The 24,272-nt window shown below is 45.1% G+C and overlaps 1 protein-coding gene across 3 annotated transcripts in view; it reads right to left on the bottom strand.

The window, feature by feature from the left end:
• The window catches only part of KLHL17 (kelch like family member 17), a 187,530-nt gene that overhangs the window by 108,766 nt on the left and 54,492 nt on the right, over positions 1-24,272 (bottom strand). Inside the window, exon 1 of one of the 3 annotated variants that reach the window (XM_063943131.1) lies at positions 17,219-17,583. The exons of the other annotated variants lie outside the window; for them this stretch is intronic. Coding sequence (XP_063799201.1) covers positions 17,219-17,224 — 6 coding nt within the window. The 5' untranslated portion in view covers positions 17,225-17,583. Of the gene's footprint in view, positions 1-17,218; positions 17,584-24,272 lie in introns of those variants that run through there. 3 annotated transcript variants of the gene reach the window in all.

Genomic DNA, 24,272 nt, shown 5'->3' with positions numbered 1-24,272 from the left:
TCACTTGTTAAGGCTTAATACATTTGGGCCTTGAACTCCACAGAATCCAAATGTTCAACAGCAGATTAAGGGGGTAATTCCAAGTTGATCGCAGCAGGAATTTTGTTAGCAGTTGGTCCGAGTTGATCGCTCGGTAATTTTCTTCGCATCGCAGCGATTTTCCGCTAATTGCGCATGCACAATGTTCGCACTGCGACTGCGCCAAGTAAATTTGCTAAGAAGTTTGGTATTTTACTCACGGCATTACGAGGTTTTTTTCTTCGTTCTGGTGATCGGAGTGTGATTGACAGGAAGTGGGTGTTTCTGGGCGGAAACTGGCCGTTTTATGGGTGTGTGTGAAAAAACGCTGCCGTTTCTGGGAAAAACGCGGGAGTGGCTGGAGAAACGGGGGAGTGTCTGGGCGAACGCTGGGTGTGTTTGTGACGTTAAACCAGGAACGAAACTGACTGAACTGATCGCAGTGGCAGAGTAAGTATCGAGCTACTCAGAAACTGCAAAGAAATTTCTAATCGCAATTTTGAGAATCTTTCGTTCGCAATTTTGCTAAGCTAAGATTCACTCCCAGTAGGCGGCGGCTTAGCGTGTGCAATGCTGCTAAAAGCAGCTTGCGAGCGAACAACTCGGAATGAGAGCCCATGTGCACTACAGGGGAGGCAGATTTAACATGTGCAGAGAGAGTTAGATTTGGGTGTGGTGTGTTCAATCTGCAATCTAATTTGCAGTGTAAAAATAAAGCAGCCAACATTTACCCTGCACAGAAACAAAATAACCCACCCAAATCTAACTCTCTCTGCACGTTATATCTGCCTCCCCTGCAGTGCACATGGTTTTGCCCAACTGCTAAAAAATTTCCTGCTGCGATCAACTTGGAATTACCCCCTAAGATCTCACAGAGTTCTAGCAGGAACAAATTGAGGGTGTTCATACAGTACCCCCTATAAAAATGTTGGAACTTCTGGTAACAGCGCAAGTTTTCTCTGAAAGAAATCTGAAAAGAGACCGTATGTGAACCTTCAGGGAACTAAGTCTCAAACTCCAGAAATTGCAGACACTGAAATTATTCCCCCTACTTAAAGTAATGAAAACCATATTACCCAGGTGCTCTGAGACATCCCAAGAATGCTACCAGTCTACCAGACTGTAAACAGTCAGAGATTTAAACCACCACCTTTATCAAGCACTTAGAAGCCAATCTAGGTCTAAGGGAAGTCCCAGCCATGACAAAAATAGACTTCAAAAGATAACCCCATCTGATCTGCACTGTCCTTAAGAGATTCAGCACGAACCATGGGAATGGTGCTGGACTAGGACAAACTTGGAAAGGAAATACTGTATCCACAAGAGGAGGATATATCCACTGAATTTTGTGAGCCTACTGAATTTTATATTCTGGGATTTCCAAAGTCTGGTGTACCACCCTAACCAAGAGATGCATGTCCTGCCAACTCTATGTCTCATCATCAAACTGCAAGGAAAGCCCATTCCAAATTGCCACTTCATGGAATGAAGCATCAGATCCTGACTCATCCCAAGAATGAAGTAACAGCACAGATTTGCAAATGCCCAAAGCAGCCAGGCCATTCTTTGATTTTTCCACAGAAACATCAACAAGCCCTGCACAGGTCCACAGAAACATGAACAAGCCCAAGTCAGCTACACCTGAGTGACAGCCACAGAACTCAAAGGCTCCCGGCCAACCAAACATGGGGAACTAGAGGCTACTGTAACTCAGAAGCACCTTCTGGATTAGCTGGGGAAGGGGACACCAGTCTTGAAGGCCGTTTTACATGTTGGCCGCATTTGACCAGCCCACAAGAAAGTTAGCATGACCAGAAAGGGAGGGAACGCCCTTGATGGAAGTCCACTGTCCCCATCATTTGCTTTCATCTCAGAAAAGAAGGCAACAAGTCACAGGAAAATGGCAGATCACAATCAGAAAAAAAAAAAATCAGCCTGCAGGATTGCCCACAGAGCCCAGTATATCAGAGGGAACATACCACGCAGCAAAACTACATCCAAATTTGGTACATCATAAAAGACAGGATACAGGAGTACCTGGAACGCCTAAGATGGCTGCTTCTAAAGGAAGTGTGAGAGCCTGCCAGGGATGAGCTGCATGAGGAGGAAGTGACCAGACCTAAGATGGTAGTCACCCATTAAAGGAGACTTTGAGAAAACTCCCAGCAGCCATGGTGTAAAAAAGGTAGGGGGGCACAAGAAGGTGAGCAAGATTTAAAGTACATTAATGTACATTAGTGGGGTACTCTACCAGAGACCATAAACCTTTGCTCAGTTTTGGTACTGATATTTAAGTGTAAAAGTGTCTGATATATAGGTATAATTAACAGGTGTGGTATAGAAGATCTACAGTGTCTAGGTCGACAGTCATTAGGTTGACCCCATATGGTCGACATGCAAAAAAATGTTGACATGGTCAAAAGGTCAACATGGCAATGGCCAACACTTTTTTTTTTTCATTTGTGGTGTTAGTGTGGATAGTTTTTTCATCAGGGACCACCATTTGTAGAAATGCATTCCCTGGCAGGCTTGCTGCGCTCACCACGCTTCGGACAAGGTGTCTCGCTTCACTTGACACAAGGTTACTAAAAGTTATGATTTATGACGTGGACAGTCAAGAATGGAAAAAAGTCCAAAAACATGAAACCCACCAAAAAACATGTGTCAACCATTGGCATGTCAACCATTTCAACCTGCCGACCTTTCGTCCATGTTGATCATATGGGGTTGATCTAGACATTGTAGATCTATAGTCCGGATCCCATAAAGGACCTAGTTTTTAATTTGACGACCAGGCATTGTCCAGTTAGTAGGTGACTATCAACTATTAAGTCAAACCTCCTTTCCCCTAGCATTCAATCTAAATTTCTGTATTCTGCCAGCAGAGGTCCTCACTTGGTATTTTGTGACCCAAACTGAGCAAATGGTGAGGATCTGATCAGAACTATACCACATATGCATTTGTGTGGTGAAAGAGCCTCCTCCCTTAATAAGCCAAAATGATCATGCTACAAAGCACACTTGTATAACAAATATTATTGCAAGCATCTCAAACATGGATGACGGTGGTCAGAATACCAACAGCGGCATCTCGACTGTCACATTTAGGTAAGTAAGCTAACCCTACCTCTTATCGTGCCCCTAACCCTCCCTACGTGCATCCTAACCTCTCCTCCCTGTGCCTCACTGTCCGCGCCAAGCAATCACAGATTGGTTTTGGGCTCCACAGATTCCCTCTTACACCAGTAACTGCCTGTTACTGACTCCACCCACTGTGTATTGGGTTGGTATTTTTCTGCCACCACAAGGTTTCTCCCACCAGCACCTGGAACCACTGATTTCCACTAAAGCTCCTACCATGGGCACCTGAAACCACTTGCTGCTGTGTATGCATGTATACGCTGCTGCCACAACTCCTGTGTTGGTTGACCTCCACTAGTGACTGACCTGGGCCAGGCCCTGCACGGTAACTGGCAGAAGGCGGATCTTGGAGATGCTGGGCTCAACCCAGAACAGGTGGAGAATGTGTTTGTCGCATTCCTCTTGGTCACATGATGAATTGCATTCATCTTGAAGTCAAAATGTTTATTGCTCCGATAGTCTTAAAAAAATTCCTCCCCTTTTGCAAGGGGGATACAGCATACAGATGTTACAACAGTACAATACTTCTTGATGAGGAATTAATTAAGCAATCACTGGCTGCATGCCGCATTGCAGTAAGAGCAGCACGGCTATATCTGTATACATTCATTTAAAATACACTTTACACATTTCTGTGGCTTTTACCACTGTTGCACTGCAGCTTGGGACTGCACATGCATTTAAAAACACATCTATATACTTATTTTAAACATTTGTTTTAAACACTGCCCGGCGCTGGGTTCCCCTAGCCCAGCAGCCTGGAGCTCTGGGGCTCTCCCTCGGCACAACTGGGGTTAACAGCTTAAAGTGCTGCACTGGGAGCTGGCTTTCAATGTCCCCACAGTGGTCAGCTCCATGCACTATCCCCGTGTAGCACAGTACACCGTGAACACCGTAAACTTACTGCTGGTCGCGTTCTAAGTGCTGTGGGGCGGTGGGGGGGTCGCAGGGAGCTGGCTCTCCCTGTCCCCCAGCCTGTAGCCACTTAGCCCGGCAGTGCTGGGCATGGGAAGCTGGACTCACGGTCCCCAGCATTTAACAAATAGCCTGGCAGCCCTAACATCCCATTGGTGTATGTTGGGCAGAACTTTGTTCTGGAGAGCCTGTTCTGAGCCTTCCACTGGACAGATCTGGATAAAAACTTCACAAAGTGGTAACACTGGATCCCAGAAGACATACTAGAGAGTTGAGGTCCTGGTCAGCCCTCACGTTGGTTTAAGCTGGACAGAACTTTGACACACCTCGTTGATAACTGAAGAACTTAAAAATGCTAACCCGGGCAACGCCGGGCACTTAAACTAGTATATTATAATTCCTCTCACTTTTTTACTGTACCCCTACAGAGTTACAAACAAGCAAAAACAGTGTACATACATTCTATACACAAAACCCAATCAGTTAACCAGGTTGTATGTTGCGTTACTGTCCATCACAGATATCTGTTGTGCGTCGCTGCTGTGGCTCATTTGTTTGTGTTTCTGGCTGTCTCCTAGCAACCTGGAAGTTGGCTACTGTGTGTAGCAGCACACCTGTTGGGAATGCTTCGTTACCGGACTCCTGATTATCAGCATCCAACTCAGTTACACCTGTGTCTAGCTCTGTCAGTTGTGTAATCATCAGTATCCAACTCAGTATTCTTGTGTCTAGCCCTGTGTCAGCACATAATCATCAGCATCCTACTCTGCGTCAGTTGCATTATCTGTCTTTATCACCCTTGCTATTTTTGCTTATAGTACTCCTCGTCTTCTTGCTATACTGCCTTGTGTCTCCTTAGTTATCTATCTAACCTCCATACCCTCAGTACTCCCTATGCCAGTGACTCTGTCTCTTCATTATTTTGGTCTAACTTCTTTCTGTAGTGTATTGTATGTATAGGTACTTTATGTGCTCTCCTCACCCGAAAGCTGTCCAGAGTTTGAGAGAGTTCAGTGTTTAAGTGTCTATTGGTTGTTCTCCATTCCCTTGTCTTACAGTAGCCCCTATCTTCTTTTGTCTTTTACTCCATCAGCATTGATTCAGGTCACTCAGGGGTTGAGCTCATACTACCGCCAGTGGCGCAAGTCCTGGTGGGCATCCCAGTACTGGTAGGCGCATCAAGCCTTATAGGCAAAGCGGCTATTATAGGCATGAAGACCTGCTGGCAGGTTCTATGAGTCTTAACCCAGTGGTTACAGGGGTCACTGCCAGAAGACCTTCAGGAGACTCTGACGTTTTGAGAAGAGGATCCTTCAGTTGTGTAACAATATCTGTAGTAATAAACCTTTCCAAGTTCAAAAGGTAGTAGAAGCTGGTTTCAGGCCTACTGTCACAAAACGGGGTTTGGCAGCGCTGCCCTGCCGGGCATTCCCCTACCTGCGCGGTGCGCAGGAGGTGCATGTCATCTCTCTCAGCTCCATGTGTCACTCTCCGCCAGCACCTTCAGTGTGCCAAGTACTGTTTACAACCTCGGCTGACTCTGCGGCCATTACTGCCTCCATGCGGTCCCACAACGCTGGAGTTTCCCTCAAAGCCCAGCACTGGGCGCAACCATGACAGTCCAGGTCAGCTGATAAGTCTGGATCCAATCCAGAGCTACTCTGCTGTCAGCTGATTGCCATGGCCAATCACCATCCTGCCAGGGGTATAATGCCAGTCTCCCAGCACTGTGTAATTGTCAGTGCTTTTTTGTTCATACCCTGTATGCAGTCTGCAATCCTGCTCCTGGTTATCCTAGACTCAATGCTAAACTCCATCCATAGCACTGCCTGGCTCCAACAGCTATCCCGAGTAGCTGCATCTCAGTTTATCGGTCAATCCCGGTGTCCTGCTGTGCATCTCTGCTCATCGGTAAATCCCAGTGTCCTGCTGTGCATCACTGCTCATCAGTAAATCCCAGTGTCCTGCTGTGCATCTCTCAATCCCAGTGTCCTGGTCAATCCCGGTGTCCTGCTCTGCTCATCGGTCAAACTCGGTGTCCTGCTCTGCTCATCGGTCAATCCCAATGTCCTGCTGTGCATCTCTGCTCATTGGTCAATCTCGGTGCCCTGTATTTATTTATTTATATATTTTTTCAATTTTATATATCTTTTGCTGTAAAATTATCACAGTACATCTTGTAAATATAAATTGTGTGTAGCGACATGGTAGCATTATATTCATCTGTGTGATCATGAAACCCAATGGGCGTTTTGGTATACACTCATGTCATACACATGACACTGCTATTCAATTACTACCTCTACACCGCGTGGTAAGCTCCAGAGGGTGCAGATAACGCAGATTTCCTCGCGGCCTCAGGAGCTGCAAGGAAATATTTACCTTATGTACACCCCTAGGGCTTACCGCGTGCGGTAATTCCAAAGCTTGTGGAGCTAAGAGTTAACGTGCGGAAATTGCAATGAAGTTGAATAGTTCTGGCCGTTAAACCCGGAAGCTGCAACCGTGCAGTAAGTGCTGTGGTAATTATGGCTACATCACTATATCACTAAATAGTCACTATATTACTAAATATATCACTTTTTAACTGGGTATAATGCATGAATCCATCTTTATTATAAAACATGGGTTTGTTTTTTTTCCGTCCTATTTCAATAATAATAATGAGTATATTCTGGTTTGGCCTTAACATTGTTATTGTGAGAAATTATCCAGCATTGTTAATTGTGTGGCAGATCAGTATGTTTCCGATGGATTCAGCATAGAGCATTTTTCCAGGAGGTGCTGTGATTACTTCTATTAACACTTCCAGAGAAGTGGGGGAACTGATGGTCCCGGGCAAAGCATGATCCATACATCCTGTTGTGTCCTGTCTCTTATTTGCACGACAAACATTCTCTGCAGTGAATACACATAGAGATGGATTCTGTATTATTCTACTTTTTACAGAATTCTACAGAGAAGGAAGAAGAAATTACTAGTATGTTGGTGTCACGGGCAAGTTGGCTTGTGGACCTGGACTGAGCTAAAGTACGGGACCCTGGCTTGAATTACCAGCGTAGAATGTAGCAGGTTTGATATAAGATTTATTCATGCACAATGGAAGGTTCAACAGGTATAAACGTAGTATTGGCAACAGATGAGAGACCTGTAATAGCAGGTAGCTGGGAGAATGCAGGCCAGCTACTAGATGCTTTAGATAGTCGGTGCTGTAGAGAGTGCTGGGAGAATGCAGGCCAGCTACTAGATGCTTTAGATAGTCGGTGCTGTAGAGAGTGCTGGGAGAATGCAGGCCAGCTACTAGATGCTTTAGATAGTCGGTGCTGTAGAGAGTGCCGGGAGAATGCAGGCCAGCTACTAGATGCTTTAGATAGTCGGTGTTGTAGAGAGTGCTGGGAGAATGCAGGCCAGCTCTCATACGCTCTGGAGTACCTGGCTTGGATGGCGGTGAGCTGGGAGAATGCAGGCCAGCTACTTTGTTACATGGAAGCACTTTGCGTAGTGCATCAGCGATGAACTGGGAGAATGCAGGCCAGCTATGCAGAGCAGGGTACCAGGACTGACTGGGATCCGGTCTCTAGGTCGACACTAGCTAGGTCGACCACTATTGGTCGACAGTAACTAGGTTGACATGTTCTAGGTTGACAGGTCAATAGGTCGACATGAGTTTTTCACGATTTTTCTCTTTTTTTTTAACCTTTTCATACTTAACGATCCACGTGGACTACAATTGGGAATGGTAACCTGTGCCGAGCGCAGCGGTAGCGGAGCGAGGCACCTTGCCCGAAGCTGCGAGGGGACACGGTGCACTAATTGGGGTTCCCGGTCGCTCTACAAAGAAGGCGACACAAAACCCCCCATTAAAAACTCATGTCAACCTTTTGACCTAGACCATGTCGACCTAGAGACCCTGTCAACCTAGACACTGTCGACCTAGTTACTATCTACCTTCCATACCACACCCGATTGACCGATGAGCAGGGCAGGACTCCTGGTCCCTATTCTCACAATCAGAAGTAACACACAATCAAGATTGAATTACTGTCAATAGCTATAACACTGCAGTATGCGTTTTTCTCTTTTGGGAGACAGATATTCGTACAGATAAATTTTACAAATACAAAACAATTCAGAATGCCACCAGCATTACCACATAAATACATATTAGCATGAGTAATAGAGGGGTATTTATTTATTAACAGTTATCTCAGTGGTTATCAAAGTGTGTGCCGTGGCACTGGGGTGCCTCGGGACACTTGCAGGGGTGTCCTTGGTTGGTGGTCTAGGACCAATACAAATTATTTATGGTCAATGTAAAAGGCAAAACCAGTGCTGGTGGCTGCCAGTCATAACATATGTGGCCAAACAGAAGCAAATCTTGTCCCCACAGCACATAACTGACCCTAAGGATGACATATGAACACAATTTACTTCATTTAATATTTCTTTCTAAATTTCTCCGTCAGAAACTTCTGGCCTAGGGGTGCCGTGAAAAAATTCTCAAACTGTAGGGTGCAGTGATTCAAAAAAGTTTGAGAACCACTGAGGTATCTATATAACAAACACATATTCCGAAGCGCTTTTCAGAGAATATATTTTAGCCATTCTTATGAATCCCTGCTCTAGTGGAGCTTACAGTCTATATTCTCTACTGCACACACACAATTTTCTTTTGTCAGGAGCAAATTAACCTACCAGTATATTTTTGGATAGTGGAAGGAAACCGTAGTACCCAGAGGAAACACACAGGGAGAACATACAAACTCCGCAAAGTTAGGGCTGTGGTGGGAATTGAGCGCAAGGCATAAGTGCTGTGAGTCAGAAATGCCAACCATTACACCATCCATACTAAAAATGTGACTGCCCAGTTTTCCCTTTTTTTAGCCAGATTGCTCAATGGAAGTCAATTATTTAAATTTGAAGACAAAAACATGCATCTGAAAATTTAATTGTTATCAGACTCTAATAAGGTCTAAGTGTGGCATGGTTCACTTACCAGGGGCCCAAGCTTCACCAAGTATTAAGGCCACCCTTGGGTAGTCTAGTATGGAGAAGGTCTAACAGTTTCAACTAATCCATGTAGTGCTCAATAACCACATCCTCAGCCTTGTAGTGCCCAAAAAACAGAGTCTCATCCATGTAGGCACAATAACCACAGCCTCATCCATGTAGTGCTCAAAAACTACAGCCTCATCCATGTAGTGCTCAAAAACTACAGCCTCATCCATGTAGTGCTCAAAAACTGCAGGAACATCCATGTAGTGCACAGTAACCACAGACTCATCTATGTAAAGCACAGTAACCACAACCTCATCCATGTAGTGCACAGTAACCACAGACTCATCCATGTAGTGCTCAATAACCACGTACTCAGCCTTGTAGTGCCCAAAAAACACAGCCCCACCCATGTAGGCACAATAACCACAGCATCATCCGTGTAGTGCGCAGTAACCACAGGATCATCCGTGTAGTGCGCAGTAACCACAGCCTCATCCGTGTAGTGCGCAGTAACCACAGGATCATCCGTGTAGTGCACAGTAACCACAGACTCATCCATGTGGTGCACAGTAACCACAGACTCATCCATGTAGTGCTCAATAACCACAACCTTATTTATGTAGTGCACAGAAAACACAGACTCCTCTGTGTAGTGCACAGTAACCACAGGCTCATCCATGTGGTGCACAGTAACCACAACCTCATCCATGTAGTGCACAGAAACCACAGACTCATCCATGTAGTGCACAGAAACCCCAGACTCATCCATGTGGTGCACAGTAACCACAACCTCATCCATGTGATGCACAGTAACCACAAACTCATCCATGTGGTGCACAGTAACCACAACCTCATCCATGTAGTGCACAGTAACCACAACCCTATCCATGTGGTGCACAGTAACCACAACCTTATCCATTTAGTGCTTAGTAACCACAGCTTCATTTTGTTATAGTGCTCAATAATAACCACAGTCTCAACTTTTGACCATTGGCTTCACAACTGATTCGATATTATTACTTCCTCATGTTTCCACCTACAACTAATCAATGGTTAAGCGTTTGTCCAGTAACTAACTACTTAATTCTGTTCTGCTGACTTTGCCCATAAACTCACCCCAGCCTCACTCAGCCTTTGTCCATCAACTGACCACTGGCAAATTTTTCACCTAAGCAATAAATTAATAAACTGGGAACAGCATTACACTCAGTCTCCAGTAGAGTGTGAAGAGTCGAATTACTAAAGATTCTAAAAATGAAAAGTGACGTTGTTGCTCACAGCAACCAGTCAGATTATATAATTTTCTATGATGCAATCTACCCCTATGGAGGTCAACTAGCCAGAGGGTCTATTAGCAGAGAAGCAGGCACATTGTCTCTAGATAATTTAAAGACAAAGATTTTTATATATATATATATATATATATATATATATATATATATTTTGTAGTTATGCACAAGAGGTCCCTGGCACTCCGGACTTACGTACACCTTGCTCCGGTGCCTTCCCTGCAGATTTGCATCTGTGTATTTTGTCCTTGTATGGGCGGCACTCAGAGACTTTTGCTAGCAGTATAAGTGGAAAAAAGCCCTATTGGGCCAATTTATTAGTGACGTTTCGGGGTATTATTCCCCTTCCTCAGACAATCAAATAAGCCAACAACAGTGATATTTATACATAAAAACAAACCTTAACCCTCCTGTGCGTCTCCAGTGTGTGCCCCACGCTCCCGTCCGCGACCGGAAGTGCCACTACGGGACTTGTATTGTATTGCAGAAATAGTATTTTACCTGTTTACTTGTATAAAGACTTGTAGAATACTCAGGTGTTTGTAAAGCCAGTCAGTGTCGGACTGGGGCATGAAGGGCCCACCGGAGGAATACAGTGAGAGGGGCACATGTTTAGGGGTGTGGACGGTATCCAGAAGGGGTGTGGCCAGCCACCACATTCGTTTGCCTAACTATTAGAGAGTGCATGGTCTGGGCCCCTTGATAAATATATATAGTAAATACTAATATGGTACAGAATCATGCATGCACTAGCAGTAACAGCAATGTACTGTAGAAAATACACCATTGTCCTGTGCAGTATAATGTAAAACATGTATATGTATATAAGTGCACATTCCGGAACCTGATCACTAGAGGAAGGAAGGGGGGGGGGGCAAGGCAGTGGGGCTAGGGAGGCCAATCCCGGGATCGGGATCGGCGGGATCCCGGGATTTGGGCCCAAAAATGCCGGGATTTGAATCCCGGGATTGGAGCCTCCAATCCCGGGATTCACGGGATTACAGTGCGCATGCGCAGTTTTGCCGGACAGCGCTGAGCACTATAGCTCAGCGCTGCCCGGCTGTCAGCTAAGGTAGTGATAGTACTTACTACTTGCGGGCACCAGCTAAGGACACACGTACTGACCGCGCTGGCGGCATTTCAAACGTAGCGCCGGCCGCCAGCCAATCAGAGCTGGCAGACACCGGCAGCCAATCAGGGAAGCGGCAGCAGCCGCGGCCCCTGATTGGCTGCCGGACTGCCAGTTCTGACTGGCTGGCGGCCGGCGCTACGTTTGAAATGCTGCCAGCGCGGTCAGTAGTAGTACGTGTGTCCTTAGCTGGTGCCCGCAAGTAGTAAGTACTATCACTACCTACACCCACACTCTCTGCTCCTGACATCCTCCCTCTGCTCGCTACACCCACCCTCCCGCTGCTCCCATACTCGCACTCTCCCACTGCTCCATACTCCCACTCTCCCGCTGCTCCATACTCCCACTCTCCCGCTGCTCCATACTCCCACTCTCCCGCTGCTCCATACTCCCACTCTCCCGCTGCTCCATACTCCCACTCTCCCGCTGCTCCCTACTCTCACTCTCCCGCTGCTCCCTACACCCACCCTCCCTTCCAGTTCCTTATATGCTCCCTACACCCACCCTCCTTTGCTCCCTACATCCACCCTGCCTTGCTGCCCTCCACATATACTTTCCCTGCTCCTTACACTGCTCCCTACACTGCTCCCTACTGCAATCCCGGGATCCCGGGAATCCCGGGATTGAGCATTTTTCAATCCCGAATCCCGGGATTGAAAAAATGCCCCGGGATTGGCCTCCCTAAGTGGGGCCCACCGGTGGTTTCCCCTGTACGCCTGTGGGCTAGTCCACACTGGCCACAGTGCTGTATACTGGCTTTACATGCGAAACCTTGCCCTACAGTCCCAGAGACTAGCTGCAACTATGCTTATGAGATGGCGTCCAGCGTCTCAGTCAGGGAGTGAGGGATAGTGTGAGGCAGCTCCAGGGCGGGAAAATCTGCAGTAGATGTCGCCCTGGGCCGGGGAGAGGCTACAGGTCAAGCGCCAGCTCCCCTATGCTGGACTTCCACCACAGGTACTAGCGAGCCTTATTAAAAGGGGCGTTAGCACACTCTACCTGTGCTCTATTGCTCTGGTGGTCTAGTGGGGTCCCTGCTCGGTGACAGTGTCCACGCCAGTGCTGCGACCCATTTCCCGAGGTCGCAGACGGAACGCGATTTAATGGCAAGTCCCGCCTGGGAGACCCTCTTACCTCCTCCCCATAGCAGCCACGCGAACCAGGAGAGCGACTGCGACTGTGTGCCTAAAGCCGGAGCGTCTCTGCCGCAAGTATCCGGAAACAGGCCGCGTGAGCATGCGGCACTGCTTGGGAGGTGATGGAGCTGCAGCTCTGAAGTGTCACCATGACATACAGCGCTGACAGACCAGTTTTGAAGAAATTTTCTGAATGAAAAAGCTTTTTCAGGGCTGCCCAGTGTAGCCCACCTGTCAAGTTTCCTGCGGCTGCAGACACCAACTGAAACTGAGCTCATAGTGCCTGGAGGCGGGGTTATAGAGGATGCCCCAATGCATCCTGGGACAGTCTAAAGCTTTAGCCTGTTGGTGGCTCTGGATCAAGATCCACTCTACACCCCAATGTTTCCCTGTGGAAACCAATGTAACCTGATGCAGAAATGAAAATATCCGTTGCGATACAGATTACTAATACATAGGCCTCTTAGATCTTCATTATACTACAGGCAATTGGTATATACAATTGATTTAGATAGACTTGCATTTTCCAGTAACATTCTGACAAGCAGTAATAGACAGCACAATTACCAGACAGGAAATTGCTGATGTAACACCCTCCAAAAACTGTTAAATGACCCATTTGGGCATATTCAATTGTGCACAGGTGTTTTGAAACACCTAAGAAATAAGGGGGGAGGGTGAAGAAGATGGCGCTACTGTGTCTAAAGGAAGAAATAGTGGATGATGCAAATGTATACTTATCCTGGAATGTAAGGAGATTCTTTGGGTCCTTTATCCAATATTGATCTTGTTATGATTTTACTGCAAGCTCACGAGTACATGAAAAACATAACAGGAAGGGGATCATATGTAGAAACTTTCAGTCTAGTGTTGAAAGTGTGTGGATAAAGAAATGAATCCAATATGGTATGTGTCCTGATTTCTTAAGAATTATATGGTCTGGATATACATGGATGGTACTCTTGCTGTATGATGGAGGTGGCACACCTCACTAACACTGAAAGGTGTGTTTTAAAAGCATATAGCGGTATCTTTATTTCCTCCAGTGTTTGCACAAATAACATAGGAGATTGAGATATGTTGAAAAACAGCGTACCTCACTTACACAGTGAGAAATACGATCATACACATCAAGGTATCTTGATAAACCGCTTTTCCATTGTTTTGAAACAACTAGCAGCACAGGGTTTTCCTATTCAATTGCAGGAGAGAAAACGAGACACACCGCTTTCTATAGAAATTACCTCATCTTTTTTTCTCACACCCCCAGAGCAAGTCTATCTTTACCTAAAATGTATATTTTTGGGAAAATTTAGCGGGACTTGCTCTGACACCCCTGCACAAAGTACTAATTAAGCAATTGGAAGTTTCCAGTTAGCTTAATTAGTCAGCAATTACTCCGCTTCTCAAGTGGTGTCCTATTCATCCAGCCTGTCGGGACCCGGTCTTCTGCAGCACAGTGTGTGGTAAGCATGTGTGAGCAGCAGCAGGGAGAACTACATCTCCCAGCACCCCTCTCCCCACTTCAAAGGTGGAGGGGAGATAACCTCTAAGCAGAAAACCCCATGTACCCAATGCGGGTATCGGGAGCATGAATACCTGCGGTAATCCAATATTAGGTATAATGTTCACAGGGTTTTTATGTGCTCAAAACCTTGTGCCCAATCGGAAACACTCCCTTGGGTCACGTGTATTATGTAAATACACCCTGTGCCTATATTCAATCATTTATTAGTATGAGAAACTGATGTAACTTCTCTTACACAGAACCTCTGGTTTAACTATACCCCTTTCAGACCGCCACCTAAGAACACGGCTTATTGGCACATGAGCGCGCATAACCTGTGTTCAGGTGCGGTCTGAAAGGCGCAAGGGTTGAGATACCAGGTAGAGCGAGCAGGGTTGAACTCATGTTCAACCCGGCTCACTGTGCGGTGTGAACGGGAGCCGGGTCGATGCGACCAGTTTCCCGTTCACTGTGTGTGTATGGGTGGTGCTTGGAAATCATGTGATCTCCAAGTGCCGTCACCGCTGATGTCACCAACCCGGCAATATGCCTGGTTGCAGACTGCGGCGGCGGGGCACACACTGGGAGCTCCCATGTCAGACGGTCTGAAAGGGGTATTAATGTAACACTGATGACTTATTTGTCCAATTTGTCAGGCCCCTCACTTGATGGCTGCTGCACAATTTATAAATAGAGTATGAGGGGTCTATTTACTAAGCTTTGGATGCAGATAAAGTGGACGGAGAAAAGTACCAGCCAATCACCTCCTAACTGCCATGTCACAGGCCGGGTTTGAAAAATGACAGTTAAGAGCTGATTGGCTGGTACTTTATCTCCATCCACGGCTTAGTAAATAGACCTCTTAGGAGGGTCTGTATTGACACATCCTGAGAACACGTTTTGGTAGTGATGCAAGGGTCTCACCTACAGGAGATGCCTTGACGTTGGCAGAAGAGCTTACTCCAAAATAACTATATTGTGCACATAAAAAAACAAAAACAAAAACGTACTTTTGTTTTATTTTACAATGTGTCCATAAAAATGCTACCAGAGAAAAAAAGTTACCAGATTTTTTGAATATGTCAAGTAAAAATACGTAATGAGGCAACAAGCCACGAACCAATATGTCCCTCCAATGTGTGTGAGTGAGTGAGTGAGTGAGTGAGTGAGTGAGTGAGTGAGTGAGTGAGTGAGTGGGTGGTATTTTAGGACATGGAAAAGAGAAAATAAAGGTGACTAAATGGATGTGGGCAGCATGAATCATATTCTATTGACCAGCTATGATCCACTGTACTGTTTGTCATGGCATGTGATAAGCCCTGCTTACTAGGGACATGGGAGAGAAATCTAGCAGCTGATAGCATGACATAGCCAGTAACTGGCAGGCTCGCCTCTCTGTGACCTGGAGTGAAATAACATTGCTATCATAGACATTACGCTGCTGATACATCCTTTGTTATCTATGGACAGCGACAAAACACAGATCTTAAAATATCGAAACAACAGGGGCTATGCTGAAACCAAATATATCTGAATCTGTAAAATCTCTTCTACAGCAGGGCCATGTATACACAGGTTGCACTGTGATAACACAGGGGTCATGGATGCTACAGAAACATATGTTGGCTGGATTATGTAAAGAGAAAAGTAGCATTAAAACATCACAAAATACCTCAAGCTGCCCACAGTTCGATGACAACCCAAGTAGCAAATAAATCAGATGTATGAACTGGTTTTATATAGAGGTATACCTGACACCACAATGTGACAGGAACCTTGTATGACTGCTCTATGCTGCTTTCACTATACAGCTGTCAGTCTAGTCTCCTGCTTATCTCTCTTCCCCTCCATATACCGTGAATCTGCCCTGTAACACAATTACATGAGTGGACAGGTCAATACATTGAACAAGATCAGTACAGTCATATCTGAAAACACTCTGTGGCGCTGTGAGCTTTCTAATTATCTGATTAAATAGAGACTGTTCTAGACAGTCCCACTTCAAAAGTGTAAACATAACGGACAAGCAGGAGATTAATAATAATAATAAATTATAACGATGATAAAAGTACCTTTGCCAAAATCTACATCACGATGGCTGCAGAACATCTTGGGAAAAAAACCAAAATAGCCGTCAATCAACTTTTTTTTTACTTTTTCCATTAGAAAGAGAGGATTTCCATCAATATATTGCACGTTCCACCAACAATACCCTCAGTCATTTAAACCTCAGTAGGTTACAAGGCAATTGTCATCCCTGGCACTCAGGTTAGCATGCAGTTAAAAGATGCACATGACATCCCATCCCTTCACTGGGCCCTGGTCAGCTTTGTTTTTTATTGTGCAAAACACTGGGTCTCTGAAACATCAGCGGGTGTTTATAAACCCCCTTAGTGAATCTGATATAGTTGTGCATCATTGGAAAGCAAATACAACATAAACTCATTAAATAAATACATCTATATATCTATATTATATCTATCTATATACACATATATCCCTGATGAATCACGTGGTCACACTACTTTGATATAAATCCACACCTACCACATACAGATCATCTGCAAGCACTGCCTATGACTTCTGTGCTACAGTCTCTCCATTGCAGCAGATCATCTGTTCCCTGTCTTGCCGGTCACTGCAGCAGTAGAAAGAGCTGCAGAGAGCACTACAACAGTCTGATAAAAGGCAGATTTTGCTGGGCCTGCACTAAATGACTATGTGGGGCTTAATGCACAGCATCCCCCTGTCCAGAAAGACCATTAGCCATTGTATAGGGTCATTCTATAGTTTAGCATTCAGCAGTAAATCTACCACTTATATTTTGCTGCAAAGGTACATCCCAGATATTGGTAAATGCTGTCACTATAAATAAAAGCAACACACATAATTGTCAGCTATAATTGACTGCATCATTATACAGGTGTGTACAATGCATGCATGTGCAGATATGCAAGTGTACATATTTGAAATGAACAGTAATTAGTCTGTGTAATTTGCCTACACTTAGGACAAGTACATTCAGTTAAATTAAAATGCCAACTACAGTGGAAAGTAACCCCAGCCTCCCCTGGCTCATACTCACAGACATATGGCTGTAGGTGCAGACCTTATAATGTAATGCTGCCTGGATGCCCTGGACTCATGCTGACCAGCTGATTCGACACACCACACAGGGATAATGCCTCTATGCACAGATCAGGTTGACTAACTTTGCATGCCAGGGCCGGGAGCGAAGCAGTCCTTTGTCATTATCCTGGAATAAAACCTCCACAGAATACCAAATTGTCATGGGCTGAAACTGACGCAAATCTGAACCAACCAGGTGCCTGGCTGCTCTTAAGGACGCTCCTCCCTGCTATGTGCTGCTGCTGCTGCAAACGGAGCATTTCATGTACTTGAACAACAGGACAGGATTCCGAGTAATTCTGCCTGCTTCAATATGTCACCCAGCCGTCTCATTCATCATATGGGAGGGAGACTGGGAAAGGATAAGCCAGACATGCAGCCAATAGCAGCAGCACCAGCCCTGCAGCCAGAGTCACCTTAAATATCACTTCAGCAGCAGCATGTTGTGCCTGTGCCACCTTAAATGGAACCATGATGCTGCATGTTTTATTATAAAGCAACATTTGTAACAATGCATCCTGATTCATTATATTTCGGCTGTGAAAGGTAACATGTTGTAGCACATGACACACAACAATCATAGCTATCTACAGCTTAAATACAACTAAAATAGAGGTTAGAAGCTGAAATGTTCTATGGAGTCACTCCACTGGTAGAAGTTGCAGCTTTAAGTCCCTATCATTTCAACGCTACAGTATCTTTAAGAAACTAGGACATAACACTAAATCATTTTCTTCCTTTAGGGGGGTATCCAATTACCCGCGGTCGATGACAGTAGGTAATTGTATCGCCAGGGGCTATCCTATTAGCCCTGATGCGGCATGCTTCTCCCTCCAATGCCAGCACTTATCGCGGACTATGCTTCGGGTGCCTAATCCGCGACCCCCAATCCCATGTGTTATCGTGCTGAAATGGCATCGCAGACAATTGCATACCCCCCATAGTGTAATACCTCTATGATTGTTAGTTATTATCCAGTTTTGTTTTATCATTGTTGTTTCCAATTGTAAAGCGCAATGGAATTTGCTACACTATGTAAGAAACTGGTAATAAATAAATTAAATTACGGTAATTAATTTAATTCATTAAAAAGTGTACTTTACTTGCACTTGCGTGTAATTTATGCCCCATTTAATAAGAACTTTGCATCTGCTACAGGGCTTGGTAAAATGTATTTTCATAGCTCATTATCTAACTGTTGTAAATCAGATGAGCATACCAACCCACTTCCTCAGTGAGGTCACAGAGGAGAGGGAGCATTTTGGGACAATGAACAATGATACAGTAGGGCAACAACTTACCATTGATAACGGTATTTCTCCTAAGTCCACAGGATCCACAGGATAACAATGGGATATGATGAAGCGACAGCGGATTTGCACCAATCACTAAAAGCTTTCCGGCCTCCCAGCATGCAACGGGCTCATCCATATATCCCCTCTTCCTGGCTCAGGCAAATCAGTTGTATTCCAAAGCTCAAGGCAGGAGCATCATATACCCCTTTTCCAGTAGCTACATTTACTCGTGTTTTTGCACGAGGGTGCGCATCAACATGGGTTTTTAGTAAGTGGAAACGGCTCAACACGGGTTGAGTGACCCTGGAATCCTACCCGTGTAGCTATCTGGGTTGAACACAGTAATGACCCGGGTAATTGTGCAGTGGAAACAGTCATTACCCGTGTTTTCAAATCCGACTAACAAATTACATCAATAGCTTTTACAGAGCTTACCCGGGTTAAGTGGAAACAGATCCGACCCGGGAATAGCCCGTGTTGAAGTGCAGTGTAAACGGCGGGGCTGACACGGGTTGTAGCCGTGTTAAACATCCTGGGTCGGACCCTGTACTCTGGTGGAAAAGGGGTAATAGATAGCCCTAATCAGGTGATAAGAATACACATGCACACCCTTCCGTACAAGAAGGAAGAGGTTAGTGAGTAAAAGGATCCTCAAATCAGGTGCGTCAGGGTGGGATCCCTGTGGATCCTGTGGACTTAGGAGAAAGAACGTTATCAATGGTAAGTTCTTACCATAACGTATACATTTCTTGGACAGGAGAATCCTTTGCCCGAATTCAGCGTCATGAGATGCAAAGGTATCCGTGGCATAATGTCTAATGAATGTGTTAATGGAAGACCGTGTGGCTGCCTTACATATCTGTTCTGCTGAAGCACCACGTTGTGCTGCCCATGATGGACCTACCTTACGAGTAGAGTGAGCAGAGACATTAGCCGGAACAGGGAGATCAGCATGAGAATATGCTTATAGATTGTAAGCTTGCGAGCAGGGCCTTCCTACCTCTATGTCTGTCTGTTTTTACCCAGTTTTGTTCTATTACTGTTGTTCTAATTGTAAAGCGCAACGGAATATGCTGCGCTATATAAGAAACTGTTAATAAATAAATAAATAAAATAAAATAAATCGTCATCCGAAGCCATCTTGCCAGTGTCTGCTTATCAGCAGGCCACCCTCTCTTGTGAAATCCTTAGAGAATGAAAAGAGAATCTGTCTATCTGATGGCACAGGTACGATCCACGTAGATCCTTAATGCACGGACCACGTCCAGCGATGCATCTCCCGCAGAAAGGCCCGGTACCTGGAAAGCCGAGACTACAATTTCTTCATTAAGGTGGAATTTAGACACCACCTTCGGAAGATACGCAGATCTAGTTCTGAGAACTGCTTTATCTGGATAAAAAAATCAGAAATGGGGAATGACATGATAATGCCCCTAAATCTGATACTCTTCTAGCTGACGCCATAGCCAGTAGAAAGAGAACTTTAGCTGTCAACCATTTAAGATCCACTTTATTAAGTGGTTCAAATGGGGCAACTTGAAGGGCTTTCAGGACTAGACTGAAGTCCCAAAGCACTGTAAGAGGAGCAAAAGGAGGTTGAATGTGCAGCATTCTCTGGAAAAAAGTATACACATCCTGTAAGTTGGCAACTTTCTTTTGGAACCATACAGTCAATGCTGACACTTGCACTCTCAAGGAAGCCACCTTCAAACCTTTATCCATTCCTGCCTGAGGGAATGCCAAGGCCCTGGAAATTCTGAAAGACTTTGGGTCCATTTTCCGTTCACTGCACCAGTGAATATAGGCTAGCCATATTCGGTGATAAATGCGAGCTGAGGAAGGTTTCCTTGCTCTGAGCATAGGTGGTAATTCCAAGTTGATCGCAGCAGGATTTTTGATAGCAACTGGGCAAAACCATGTGCACTGCAGGAGAGGCAGATATAACATGTGCAGAGAGAGTTAGATTTGGGTGTGGTGTGTTCAATCTGCAATCTAATTTGCAGTGTAAAAATAAAGCAGCCAGTATTTACCCTGCACAGAAACAATATAAGCCACCCAAATCTATCTCTTTCTGCACATGTTATATCTGCCTCCCCTGCAGTGCACATGGTTTTGCCCAGTTGCTATCAAAAATCCTGCTGCGATCAACTTGGATTTACCCCCATAGTTTGAATTACCGTTTGTGAGAATCCTCTTGACTTCAGGATAGAGGTTTCAAGAGCCACGCCGTCAAAGACAGTTGATCCAGATGTCTGTGATAACAAAGACCCTGCATCAGTAGATCTGGACATTGAGGGAGCAGAAGTGGAGCATCCATCGACATTCTCTGCAGATCTGTCTACCAATGCCTTCTGGGCCAAGCCGGAGCTATTAGTATCACGGCACCTTTCCCTTGCTTTATCTTTCTCACCACCCTGGGTAATAGGGTGATTGGAGGAAACACATAAGCCAGATGAAAGTCCCATCTCACCGACAGGGCATACACAAAGATCGCTCTGGGATCCTTTGTTCTTGACCCGTATGCAAGAACTTTGTTGTTCAGACGGTACGCGATGAGATCTATCTCTGGCAACCCCCACTTGTCTACTAGGCTCTGGATGACCTCCGGGTGTAGAGCCCATTCGCTTGCCTGAATGGCGTGTCAACTGAGAAAGTCTACTTCCCAGTTTAGGACTCCCGGAACGAACACTGCGGACAAGGCTGGATGATGAAGTTCTGCCCGCTTTAGTATGTTACTTACCTCCTTCATTGCTTTTCAGTTGCGAGTTCCTCCCTGATGGTTGAGATACGCTACTGCCATCACATTGTCCGAGCAGATCTGGACTGGTTTTCCCCAAAGAATGTCCTTTGCCTGAATCAGTGCCATGTATATGGCCCGAAGTTCCAATATATTTATTGGCAGGCAACCTTCTTCCTTGGTCCATTGCCCCTGGAAACACAACCTTTCTGACACTGATCCCCAGCCCCATAAACTGGCATCTGTCATAAGAATTTCCCCATCTGATATTCAACAGGGTCTCTCCTTGTCCAGATGGGATGTCTGTAGCCACCAGGCAAATGACCTTCTTACTTCTATTGTAAGAACCATAGTCTGTATTTTTATAGTCTGATGCAACCCATTCCATTTAGCAAGAATCAGATGCTGCAGAGGCCTCGAGTGGAATTGTGCATACTCCACCATGTCGAATGTTGACACCATCAAACCCATCACACGCATTTCTGCGTGAATGGATACCTTTTGACTGTGTAGCAAGTCCTGAATCCTTGACTGAACCTTGGATATCTTGTTCAGAGGTGACATTACTCTCTGAAGACTTGAATCCAGTACACCCCCCAAGTGAGTCATCCGCTGTGACGGACCCAGAGATGATTTTGCCCAATTTGTGAGATACCCGTGCTTCTGCAGACACGTTACGGTCTGTTGGAGATGACATAGGAGCAATTCCTGCGACTGTGCCAGGATTAAAAGATCATCGAGGTATGGAAAAAATTCTTATTCCCTGCTGGCGGATATAAGATGCCATTACCACCATAATCTTGGTATATACTCTGGGGGCTGTGGCTAACCCAAAAGGTAGGGCCTGGAACTGAAAATGCTGTCAGAGGATAGCGAACCTGAGATAGCACTGATGGAACAGTGCTATAGGAACATGTAGGTACGCATCCTGTATATCCAGGGATACCATATAATCCAATGGCTCTATGGCCAAAATTATGGAACGTAAAGTCTCCATGTGAAAGCAAATGTATTTCTTCAGTACTTTGAGATTGAGAATGGGACGAAATGACCTATTCGGCTTGTGAACTAAAAACAGGTTGGAGTAAAAACCCTGTCCTCGTTGTGCAGGAGGAACTGGACTACTCCTAAGTAAAGCAATTTCTGAACTGCATCTAACAAAGCCCTGGCCTTCATCTCTACTCGAGACGGGCTGGTACAAAAAAACCTTCGAAGAGGGTGCGTCTTGAAGGCAAAAGCATAACCTAGAGATACAGCTTCCTGCACGCAGGCATCTGTTGTAGACTGCTGCCAGATCTGTACAAACTGAAGAAGTCGGCCCCCCACCCTGGGGTCCCCCAGGTGGAGGCCCACACCATCAGGCTGAAGGCTTATTATCTGTTTTCCCAACCGGTCCTCTGGCAGACCAATGCTTTCTAGTCTTACCAGACTTCTTGTATTGGGGCTGCTTGCCATCACTTTTTCCTTTAGCTTTTCCTTGAGACCAAAAGGGCCGAAAAGCCGGAACTTTAGGATTGAAATTGTATGTGGAAGGAAACTTGACCTTCTTGGAGTCTGCTTCTGACTCCAGAATGTCTGTCAATTCTTTACCGAAAAGAATATCTCCAGAAAAGGGCAAAGATTCCAAAACCTTCTTAGATTCTGAATCAGCTTTCCACATACTCTGCGAGCAGCTATCGTTGAAGCTGATGCCCTGGAGGAAATAGTACCCATATCCAATGCTGCTTCTTCCAAGAACATTGCAGCCTGTTTTATATGAGCTATATGGGATTTTTGCTCTCTAGAAGCTCTTGAAAAATCCCCCTCCAATGCATCATCCCAGGCAGCCACTGCCTTTGCCATCCAAGCTGAAGCTATGGCTGGCCTTATGACTGCCCCAGGAAAAAAAAATTTTTTTTTAGAAAACCATCCACTCTCCTATCTGTGACATAATTTAATGAAGTTGAAGGCAAAGGTAATGTAGATTTTTGCACCAATCGAATTATATGCATATCTACTTTAGGAGCCACCTCCCTTTTTAAACAATCCCCAGCTGGAAAAGGATAATTGGAATTCCATTTCTTAGGAATTCTAAACTTCTTATTGGGCGTAGCCCAAGCCTCTTCCATAATTTCCGTCAGCTGATCTGACCCTGGAAACTCATTCTTAACTGTTTTGGGACGTTTAAACACAGGTGCTTTAGCATTTAACACAGGCTCTGCTGAATCCTCTAAGGATAGAATGGCTTTCATTGCTTTAATTAACTCAGCTATATCCACTGAGCTGAGACCTTTCACCTCCTCTTCGTATGCCGAAGTAGAATTTATTGAGCTTCCATCTTCTGATGAATCCTCATCTGAATCATGTGTAGCCTGTGAGGGTGAAGATTTACTTACCACCGTCTTATCAGCTTGTTTCTTTTGAGAAGCTGCTGCTGGAAGTGATACACCATAGGTGGGGAGCTGCATGTAAGGGTTAATAGTGTAACCTATCCCTGGTACAGCTATTCAGCTATACTGGATAAAGTCTGTGCAAACATAGCCCAAGGTGGATACATCTGCACCTGAATCTGCCTTGTATTTTTCATTAACCCCTGGTAAAAGCTAAAACAATTTGCACACAAACCATCTTTAACCAGATCCTGAGAGGATAATACAGCTTTGCAAGACAAACATGATATGAGTGTTGGTGTTGCTGTGAGTGTACCTTCCTCACCTTTGCCGCTCTTAGACATGATAAATAATCAACACTTCCACAGTGTACTACACAATTTGTGACTGTAATCACTTTAAACTTCTTAAAGTGACATACAATCCGACCCTTCCCATACACCAGCATTGAGGATCGGAATAAAGAAACTGACAGAAATATAGTAAAGTCAGCAATCACACTAGCAGTCAGTCACATGTTATACATTAGTATAATAAGCAATATGAGCATTCATCAACTACAATTACATTTTATGTATGTAGAACATATTACTGCATCATGTTTAAACA

Source organism: Pseudophryne corroboree, chromosome 10 (genome assembly GCF_028390025.1).
Source record: "Pseudophryne corroboree isolate aPseCor3 chromosome 10, aPseCor3.hap2, whole genome shotgun sequence".
In the NCBI taxonomy this organism is placed as follows: Eukaryota; Metazoa; Chordata; class Amphibia; order Anura; family Myobatrachidae; genus Pseudophryne; species Pseudophryne corroboree.
Note: the sequence above shows the minus strand (reverse complement) of the source record. Positions and strands in the feature narration are given on the sequence as shown.